The sequence below is a fragment of the Hypanus sabinus genome, chromosome 18 (assembly GCF_030144855.1).
Source record: "Hypanus sabinus isolate sHypSab1 chromosome 18, sHypSab1.hap1, whole genome shotgun sequence".
Classification (NCBI taxonomy): domain Eukaryota; kingdom Metazoa; phylum Chordata; class Chondrichthyes; order Myliobatiformes; family Dasyatidae; genus Hypanus; species Hypanus sabinus.
Genome location: NC_082723.1, coordinates 18,920,967 through 18,932,367, shown reverse-complemented (window position 1 = coordinate 18,932,367; position 11,401 = coordinate 18,920,967). Strand labels below are relative to the sequence as shown.

The window sequence follows — 11,401 nt, the reverse complement described above, 5'->3', positions numbered from 1 at the left end:
TACGACACCAGCGTCTGAATTTTCGTCATCAACCTGCGCAGAAGCGGTCACGAGGCAGCGGTGGGAAGATGGCGGATTCTTTGAGTGTTGGGATTAATCTTGATGCTTTTTCTCATGCGATTAACGCCATTCAACAACTTCGCTCCAGTGTTACCCGCGTTTTTGATACTCTCAAGGATGGGATGAAGAACAAAGAGACGTTGGAAGGCAGAGAGAAAGCGTTTATCAGTGATTTTCAGGAGAACCTTCATGCTGTGAACAGGGATCTGAAGTAAGTTGAAGGGTTAGGAGTAGAAACGAGAGTTTCTCTGTGGCTCAGATTTATTACAGATAAAATCGTTTGTATATTAGGAGTTTTAATAACTTCAATAGCGTATTTATTCAGGGTCTTTAAGTTAGCAAAATTCTCCAAGACGTTTAACAGTAAGCATATTTGAAACCAAGATATGAGGAGATATTTAGGATAACTCTGGTAGACAGTTGTCTAAAAAGATGTTGGACGCAGAAGGTTTTCTCCGTTTTAAAAAGTAAATGGTTGCTCACATTAATACTTACGATCTATACCCTGACTTGGACACAGCTTCTGTATTGAATGGCTATGGCTCCAGAACAATATTCTCTACTTTTATAGGTCAGAGTAAAATTACTTCTGACTTGTCCATTGAAACTTCTGCCTTTGAGGAACTGAGTCACTAAATGTAGAATGTGCATACCTCTGGACTGTCCGTGTTTGAAGGAAGTCAGTGATGATCATGTTGACTGTCAGAAGTATTTCCAGACTTCCATAGTCTCAGATGAAGTACAAGTTATCTGTTCTCATTTGCTGTTTCTCCCTTTCATTTGTTTCTTGTCCTGTTTATCACTCTCATTCACTTAGCACGGGCATTGCTTTTGACATTTAATAATTTAAACTGCATTGGACACATTGAGCTGAATGGCACAGTGATTCCTCTTGACTGTTTCTTCTGTGCATGGCTGCTACCTGATCTGTTGAGTATTTCAAGCATATTTGCTTTTAATTTGTATTTCCAAAATCCAGAGTATTTTGATTTGGAAATAAGAACCTGGAATCAGTGTATGATTATATAAGTGCACATAGGTGTGGGCCAGGCAGATAATTACCATTGTATTCTGACCAGCACATGAATTTCTGTTGGGGCATGTTTTTTCTCTTTATTATGTTTCTATGTACTGCTGCCGATTTAATCAAGTGTTTTGAATTGATTATAGTAGCTGGCATAATATGGTAGCGGGTCATACTACTTGCAAAAAAAAGAAATGCACTTCTGAGTAGAGATCACACACTTGGTTCACGTGAATGTTTTGTACACTGGCAGCAAAGTGATGGAAATTTTTCAGCATCTCAAAGCTAGACTGAGCTTGTTTGCAGTTCAGGCTGCAGGATTAGAAGTGTACATGGTAAATTACTAAATTACTCTGTTTAACTGTTGTTTTAATCATTAATTATTTGTTATCTTACAGGGTGATTTTTAAGCTTTCTTTCAGTGTAACCATCAAATACGGCATAAAATTGGGACTGTAGGAATTTCTCAGATCCTAGTGGTAAAGTTCTGAGGGTGGGGACTAGGTTAAGGTTGCTGTTGTGAAGAATGAAAACACCTAGGAATGTTGTAGTAGATTTGATGCTTTACAATATGATTTGTCTTGAGGAAATATTTATTATGCCAAAAAACACTTCTGGAGTACCAGTGGTGACCAAAATGAGATGTTGAAATAGAAAATGTATTGGTGCAATGTTAAAGGATGCTTTCTTAATGATTTTCAAAGTTCAAAGTATATTTATTATCAACGTATGTATGTTTTATACAACCTTGATGATAATGTTGTCCTGATCATATTCTGGTTTGTCTTTGTTAGATTGACAGCTGATATAAACAACATTTTTGGACCCTATATTGGAGCTGTTCCTAATTTGGACAAGTTAAACTTTGTTTGTGAAGAATAAGGTGTAATTCTCTGGATTCAGTTCAGTCCTTTGTATGATTACTTAAGCAAAAGCATAAATTTATAATTTCTTGAACTCTGAACCTTGAAATTTTGCAACAGTGTGCTAATATTTGTAATCAAATGCCAAGCATCAACCAAGCAAAGTCACCCATAAAGATTTCTGGCAGTCTCTGGGAAGAACTATCATTTCGTATATTTTTTGCATTCAGCCATTAGTTTGACATGACCTGTGCGACTGATAGCAATGATGATAACAAGCTGGTAGGGTAGCATTATTAAATGGATAGAATGTCAAAGAAAAAAATTAAGAAATAATTAACTGTTAAACATTATATAGAGTCCAAAAGAAGAACTTAAACTTTAATTAAAATGAAAGATGAAATGTCATAAATTATCTGTGGTTCAGAGTATGTACAGTACTATGTAAAAGTCTTAGTGCGTGTGTGTATGTGTGCACATGGACGTCCATTGTGAGCAGTGAGGACCACTGACATCCTTGAGTGGGTGTGTTTATATTTGTGTGCCCAGAGGTGACTGATGAGTCCAATCCAGGCTAGGAAATACCTCCCACGCGTGGAGCAAGTATGTGAATGTTTTGTCGTTGAGGTGCCTGCTGCTTGTTCTTTCCGCAGTTGTTGTTTCCTTTTTGCTTCTGCATTGCAATTCTTTTCAGCTTTGGTGCCATCCTTATGGAGAAGGCTGTGCCAGGATTCAAGGCTGAATGTTCCCAAGAAGTGTGATCCATCTCAGGGGCCTTGAGCGTGTCCTTGAATCATTTTCACTGACACCATGGGAGCACTTCCCTCTGTGTGGTCAGCTCCCCGAAGAGCAACTGTTTGGGAATGCGATTGTCTGACATCCTGACGACATGTTCTGCCCATCCGACTTGATGTTTCTTCTATACTATGAGGATGGTGGGCATGTCCACTGAAGACAGCATATCCATGTCAGGAATTCTGTCTTGTCAGTTGAGTTCCATGATCTCCTGTAGGCATGACAAGTGGAAGTGGTTCAGTCTACACTCATGTCTCATTTACACAGTCCATGTTTCGTACGCATAGAGAAGGGCAGTAGACTTTCAGCTTGGTCTTCAGAGTTATTCCCCTTTGTCTCCAGACAGTGTCATGTAGTCTCCCAATATTGGCGCTAGCCTTGGCGATCCTCCAGCTGACCTCGTCGTCGATGTGAACTGCTCTTGAGTGGGTGCTGCCCAGGTACGTGAACTTGTCGACTGCCTGGAGCTGGTGGCTATTCACTGAGATGGGTTGATGGGGCTACTTGGTGCATGACTTCCTGTGTTGATGGTGAGACTGAAGTTTTCACGTGCAGTGGAAATACAGGATGGATGGCAAGCTGTTCAACCTGCTTAGACTTCAAGGCGTTACTAAGGTCAAAGAGACGGTGCTGAGAGAGTTCCTCTTTGTTGGATGATTGTACTCTCAACACAAGCTCTGAGTCCAATGTACAGGACATCATTGACAAAAAGAAAGTTTTTTGTACTATTTAGGCAGCGTGTTCATTCTTCACTTTTATCCACAATTAGGACCTGTATGGGTTTATAAACATCCATTTACTTTGAAAGCCCCAAGTTGACGCTGTCGAGCACGTGGATGAGAATGCTTTCCAAGTTGCATAATAGTCATTCTATTTGTATCTATTAAATCAGGATGGATAAACGTGTGAAATGAGTTTCTACAGTTACTACTTGGGTTTTAATGCATTTTGATTTTATGCATTTGTTCAGCAAACCGCTAAATATTTTCACTATATCATTGCTCTTTGGCTTACCTTGGTGATATTGGGAGCTTCTCTAAGCTTGGTGTAGAGGAAACGAAACCTACACTTTGCCTGCATACTCTTGGCTATTCTCAAGGCTGCTTGTGGATGACTACAGAGACACAATGTGAAGCACGGTAACATTTCTCAGAATGTGAACTAAAATCCATTGAAATTGCTGCTGAATGTCATGATGCGTATTCAGGATATTTTCTAGGTTAGAAGAGCCAGTCTTTTGAAATAGAAGTTGTTACTTGGAATACATTTTATGATGCAGGAATGTTGTTACTGGGAGATTTTCTTATTAAGCAGATCTCCTGAATAAAACCGTGCTGCTGCCTGTTCCTCAGCAGCCCTATACTTGTTTTCCTTTTTCTTTTTCCAATTATTTTTGTCTTCTCTTTTGTACTTTATGTAATGAAGTTACTCCTTTTTGACTTCTCACAGCTCCTCTTGTACATATTTATGTCCTTTTTTATCCCCATGTACTCATGACAAAAAAGATCCTGACTTCTGATGAATCCCTCATTTAAAGGATATTCATATCCATTTAATTGATTATGAGTTTTTATTTTTTGTTCTCTGCAAGTATTCATTTAATGAAAATGACCTGTGTAAATCTGTACTGTAGAGGTAGTGACCTATTAATGTTCTTGCTTTTGATTTTCAGTGAGTTGGAACGCTTGAGTAACTTGGTAGGGCGACCATCAGAGAGCCATCCTCTCCATAACAGTGGCTTATTGAGTCTCGATCCGGTTCAGGATAAAACTCCTCTCTACAGCCAACTTTTGCAGGCATACAAATGGTCTAACAAGGTAGGTACTTGATCAGTAATAACATAATCTGTTTTTCTCTGCCAATGTAGAATTGCCAGCCAGAATTGTAAGTCTTTTGACATCAGGGATCTATATTTTGAATAACTTCTCCACCCCCAAAAAAAAGTTACAGTATTTAATTCTTTGTAGGCAACAAACCACTTCATTGTTTACAACTGGGTAAAAAAGGTCAAGCTTTCCTTTGAAAGAACATATTGATTTGAAGGCTTAGAAAATGTACTGTTAGTGATAGAACACTTGGAACTTCAAGGAACTGAAGGACCTTGGTGTACGTGTTTAAGGATCCTTGAAGACAGCAGAAAAAACAGGTTGATAAAGTGGATAAGAGAGTATGCAGAATATGCCTTTATTTACCAGGGCATAGCTATGATACAGTACAACAATATAAGAATAATTAGGTCACAGTTCTATAAAGGAAAGTAAGTGTTTAGTTCTAGTTACTGTGCTATAGAAAGGATCTGATTGTACTGTAGAGGGTGCAGGGGAGCTTCTCCAGGGTGTTGCCTGGGATAGATACGTAGGCCAACTGGCCTGTTTCTGTGCCAATTGATTGTATGACTCTTAACAAAAAGTAAGTCAAACATTGAAAATACTTCCGGTGTTGCTGCATACAGTACATCTAACCAAGTAAATAAGAGTGCACCCTTCTTCCTCTGGATGATAAGAAAGATGAGAATTGAACCAATGGAAACTGTAAAAAAAAAATTTGTAGGTAGAGATCATAAAGAGATCACCTGATTTCATAACTGCTCTTTCTAGCAACATAGTAGACTAATTTAGTCACTCATGATACTGATGTATTTCAGTGATTACAAACTTCATGAGTTATTAGTCTTCCAAACTAGAATTTATATTATGTGATGTAAGTGTATTGACAAATTTTGAAATAACCGGTGTGTCAAAGTAAGTAAATCCATGGGGGTGCAATATTGTGTACAGTGAAGTAGTAAATATAATGGTAGTTTTCTTCAATGTATCACTAATTTTAAGTAAATTTCAGTATGTATTTTTCCCTGTCACCTAAAAGAAATGTAGATACCTCTCCTTTAAAGAAAACGTACCTGTTCTGGTTTAAAATATGGCATGACTATGGACAAAGTGGGAGAAAAAAATGGAAAGCTGGAGATAAACTTATTGCAATTTGTTTGTTACTGAAATATTGACATTGAAGCCTGCTAAATTGACTTTTCACTATTGTCAAAAACTCTTCTTAAAACCCAGTTAATTTCAGCGTAATTTCCCACACTATTATTTTTGTTCAAATCAATAGTACTTGCTATCGTAAGTAGCTGTTGCATTATGCATATGAGCTTAAACTTTAGTCCTGATTTGTCCTAAATTCAATTTATTTTTGATCTATGAAATTTCATGTTTGTATCTCACTGATGCAAACTTGAGGAGTATTTCCCAGTTGTTTACTGTGTATTTGAATCATTGCTACATTCTACAACAAAGCTAATAGATCTCATAGTACTTTTTGTGTAGAGTTGATATACATGTAATCTAGAAAGAATTAAAGTGATGTATTCTGTTATTGCATTTCCTAACTTACAGTGACTGTTTAATTCAAGTTTTGTTTGCAAATCGTTTTGGGATTTTTGGGATGTTTGTGAAGATTGAGTTGGATTACTACCACATTTCAGTATGTTTATCAAATAGACAATCAATGATCCCAATTGTTTTCCTTTCTCTGAATTTCAAAATTCAGATGTGTTAAACAGTATTTCTAAATATTTGTTCGGATGTGTGGCATTGATGGGCCTAAGGGTGAATATATTGATTTGGTGACTATCAGGTGAATGTCTCACAAGCTTGGCAGCTAAAGCTTGAATTTATCCCAGTGTACAAGCGAATACTTAAAATTTTTTTTTGAGTTTTTACAATGCAACAAAACAAAAAAAAACAAAGATGTTTATACAGTGCAAAGCAAACATATCAAAAGTACAGTTCATAACAATTAAGAAAAGCACCCATAGTAGAATCGTATAAAGTTAGTTACCACCCCACTCTCTCACTACCCAACTCTAAGCCAACCTTACGATATATAAAAAAGTTGATCAGAACTATATCATCACAGAGCTGTATTTATAAAAAGAAGATATATTGCCTACTACCTAATCGAAGATGTTTACACATAAAAAAAACATAAACCTTAACCGTAAGAAGCTGGAAGTAAGGGTTTTGAATGCAAAAGAATAATAGGGAGGGATGCACTAATCTAAATAGGAATTATGGAACTATTCAAGAAAAGGTCCTCACACCTTTTGGAACTTTATGTCCGAATTAAGAAGTGAATAATGAATCTTTTCAAGGTCTAAGCGGGACGTAATATCTCTAAGCCATTGAGCATGAGTGGGTGGGGCAGCATCTCCCCACTTAAGAAGGACTTCACGTCTTGCCAAAAGAGAGGTAAAAGACAATGTGTGACAGTTAGTCGGAGTTAAATGCATGTCAGCTTCTCCCGAAGTACCAAAAAGAGCGATCAGAAGGTTAGGTTCCAAATAGCAATTAAGAATGTGAGATAAAGTTTAAAAAAACATCTTTCCAGAATTTCTTCAAGCTAGGACAAGCCCAATACATATGAATAAGAGAGGCTCGCCCCCTTTACACTTACCACAACTGGGACTAATATTAGGATAGAACCGCGACGATTTAGTTTTAGACATATGAGCCCTGTGTACCACCTTGAACTGTAAAAGGCAGTGGCGAGCACATAGTGAAGTTGAATTAACTGACTTGAGAATTGAATCCCAAACCTTGTTGGAGAAAGAAAACTTTTAAATCATGCTTCCAGGTAGTTTTAATTTTGTCAAAGGGGGCTTGCTTCAACATCGTTAACTTATCTTGAATAGTAGAAATTAAACCTTTACCCAATGGATTCATACGAAAAAACATCCACAACATTTTCCAATAAGTAGAGAAGCACAGTTACTAGAATTTTATAACCTCCCTTTTAAAGTAGTAAATAATCAATTTACTTACCTTGGCATTACAGTAACAAGAAATTATAAGTGTCTTTTTGGAGAAAATTTCACTTATCTTCTAAATCATACAAAATAGAGTTTAGCACAGTGGTCACCCTTTTCCATGTCTTTGATAGGCTGAATTATTGTTAAAATGTATATCCTTCCTAAATTTTTATACTTAATTCAATCTTTACCAATTTTTATTTCTAAAGCTTTTTTTGATTTGTTGGATTCTATTATTTCATCCTATCTATGGAAGGGCAAATGTCCCAGTCTAAATAAAGCACATCTTCAAAAATCTAAAAGGGTAGGTGGTATGGCCTTGCCCAATTTTCATTTATATTACTGGGCAGCCAATATACATTGTCTTATCTTTTGGTCTTACTTTTATAATCAGTCTGACTGCCCAATATCGGTGGCAATGGAGTTGAACTCTAATAAGAATCTCTCCATCTCCACACTTTTTGGATCCGCACTTTCTTGCCATCTGCCTAAATCAATTGTTAATCTGGTTATCAGACACACTCTGAGAATATGGGCTCAGTTCAGAAAACATAATGGGCTTCACGGTTTCTCTCTCCACTCTTATTCTAAATAATCATCTTCTATGCAGGATTTAGACTGGTACAGAAAGGGCATTAGGTGCTTTGAAGATCTTTTAAAAGATAAGCATTTTGCAATTTTTGAACAATTTTCTGTAAAGTTTGGCTTACCTAACACTCATTTCTTTAGATATCTCCAAATTAGACATTTTATCAACCCTTTAGTACCAAACTTTCCTGAGGTACAAGTGAATATTTAAGCTAGTAAAGAATTTTTAAAGGTTTATAACAATACCTGCTACTATACCCAATATTGCTTTGGTTATTATGGTGGCAATTATGTTTGCAGTTATTTCTATACTCCTTGTAAATGAAATAAAATTTAACTTAAACATATAATTATTTCATGAATTATAAGAGAAGGCAACATGGTGGCATAGTGTTTAGCGTAACACTATACAGTGCCAGCAACCTTGGTTCAGTTCTGCCCCTGTCTGTAAGGAGTTTGTTTGTTTTCCCTGTGACTGTGTGGGTTTCATCCTAGTGCTCCAGTTTCCTCTCACATTCTAGACATACAGGTTAGTAGGTTAATTGGGTACAAGGGTGCAATTAGGCAATGCGGGCTCATTAAGCTGGAAGGATCTGTTACTGTGCTAAATCTCTAAATAAGTAAAATATTAGGAGGTTAAAGTTATTTAGTTTTACTAAGGTTATCAATAAAACACACACACACTAGAAATAAGTATATAAAATTATGTTTGTTAATTTCTTTAAGTAAATACCTATGTACAATGTGTAAATTTACTTCAGTGCTGAAGTCTTCATAATACACTATTTCTTTCTTTTGAATCTGTTGTATAAATCATTTTATCTCTAGAGCAATCAGCATATAATTGACAATGGGAAAAGCACTGTTTCAGGATTAAGCCAAAGTTTGTAGTAAAAATCCTTGCACTTTGTTTATACTCAGCAAAACCTAGTTCAACAGGGAACTGAAGTCGCTTAATTTGAAAGGGTAGATCAGATGGTATAATTGGTATCCAAGGGGCAGCTCTACTAGTCATTATTGGAACTTCAAATACATGTTATAGTAATTTTTAAATCGACAATCTAGTGTCTTCGATCCATATTCCTACATGGCATGGCTGGAGCTCCTTTTTGTTCAAGAATACATGATGCCACAGCAGATGGTGATAGAGTTTAAAAATTCAACAAGAAAATCAATGTCTGTCACTTTGTCTATAGATTTGTATTGTTTAGCTTGACTGGGAAGCTTTAAAAGGTCTTTATTCTTGGCCTGTGCTGTGTCAGTTCTTGATGCTGTGTTGCACAATCATTCATAATTCAAATAATGTTGAGTGACACTAGGTTAAGCAGTTTGCACCACATCAGGAAGTGGCAACTTGACCCAAGTTTTCCACCCAAATAATCCTGGTTGAGTTTTGCTCTTTATATTTCCCAATTTTCCTATTTGGGTAATCTAGAAGCAGACTTTTTCACAGTAAACACAAAGTACACTGCAGATGCTGTGGTCAAATCAAGGCGTACAAAAAAGTTGGATGAACTCAGCAGGTTGGGATGCTGCCCGACCTGCTGAGTTCATCCAGCTTTTTTGTATGACTTTCACAGATAGATTGTCTGTCAAATACACAGGCATGTTAACTTTCAAATATAGTCGTTTAGCATTCTCCCAAATATATAATGCTTAATACAGTTTATCTGTTTAAATACCTTGCAGAGTGAGCGGTAGTGTTTGATGAAAATCTTCAGCAAGTGAATGGAACACCTCCCACTAATTTATTATTGTGTCTGAAGTCTTGCAGTGTTTGCTCTAATGTTTTAATGGCTGTTTTGTCAGCCACTGTATTCTCATCCAAGCAAATAAGTTCACAATCCTAGAATATTTTTCTTTCCATTTCCTCAACTGTTGTTAAATATTGGAATTTCCATGTATGTCAAATGTAAAGGGAGTTTGAAAGGCGAATGTCTAAAGTGGTGAAGCAATGCCTAATGATGCCACTGTCAGGGCAATCACATTTTGTCTTTGAACTTTAGCCAAAAATATATATATAAAATGGGATTTTCCCATTCCATTTGAAGCATCCAAAAATATAATTGTAAACAACCTCTAATCATATCTAATACAGTAAGACATTTCTTTAGCATTTCACTAAACTTGGTTCTTTCTCTTGGATACACTCATCTAACTACTTTAAATTACACTTGATCTTCTGCAGAAATTCAGTGCACAAATTTGCCATTTTTGCTTGGAGTTAATATAGATCAAAAGTACACTCGCTTCAGTAAACCCACCCTAGGCATACTCTCTTCTTCCCTCTTCCATTGGGCAGAAGATTAAAAAAACCCTGAAAGCACGTGCTACTCGACTCAAGGAGAGTTTCTATCCAGCTGTTATAAGGCTATTAAATTATTCACTAGTATGGCAATTTGGACCCGACCTTGAAATTTACCTTGTTGTTGGGGAATATTCTGGGGTTATGTGAATATAGCATAATTTATTCAAGCAAGAACCAGTCTTCAGTTTTTATTGTACATTGCAAGCAGTAAATGGAAGTTAAAAGCACCAGCTGGATCACAGTTTAAGAGATGTGGTTTTCAAAATTGTGACCATGAGAGAATTGTATCTGTATCAGCCAAATGTTAAGATAATGCGGTTGTGTTAATTAGCCTGTATTAATCCAAGTAACTATGGGCTTAAGTAATTTTCACATTGTAAGCTACCTCAAGGAAGCTTGCAGACCATACTGATACTATCATGTCAAATAGTTTCTCCCAGTAAAGGTAATTGAATGTTCAGAAGTGTATCCCACAATAGATATGCAATTCATTCCCATTGATCTTAAGGGTATATAAAGGTCGAGAACATTTAGTTTGTGAAACTACCATGAGTGTCTCCAGAAGAATGCCTGCCTGTTGTGATAAATAAAAACTTATACATCACCAGCTTCAGTGTTTCTGGTGATTTTGTTCAGTCACAACATTTGTTATGATCTTGCACCTCATTGTTTACCTCAGTAGTTCCCAAACATATTTGAATTTCTGTCCCCTTGGTTCCCTGACTGTATCCCCAGTGCCCCTCCCTTTCCAACCATTACATAAAAACTATAAAGATTATTGATTTACAATGCACAGTGAAAGAAATTAAGAACTTCAAATTCCAAGCAGTAACAAATAATTGAAACAAATATTCAAATCTATTTGAGGCTGCAAATAAAATTATTCAATTACGGTATATAAAAAAAAGAATTCAGCTATTTTAGACCATACACTTGTCGTCATTGCTTTTTAACCT

General features: G+C 36.4%; 1 protein-coding gene across 1 annotated transcript in view; it reads left to right on the top strand.

Annotated features, from left to right (window-relative positions):
• Positions 1 to 51: 51 nt before the first annotated feature.
• Positions 52 to 11,401, top strand: part of med27 (mediator complex subunit 27) — a 295,482-nt gene continuing 284,132 nt past the window's right edge. Inside the window, exons 1-2 of the mRNA XM_059993780.1 lie at positions 52 to 271; positions 4,415 to 4,559. Coding sequence (XP_059849763.1) covers positions 69 to 271; positions 4,415 to 4,559 — 348 coding nt within the window. The 5' untranslated portion in view covers positions 52 to 68. The remainder of the gene's footprint in view (positions 272 to 4,414; positions 4,560 to 11,401) is intronic.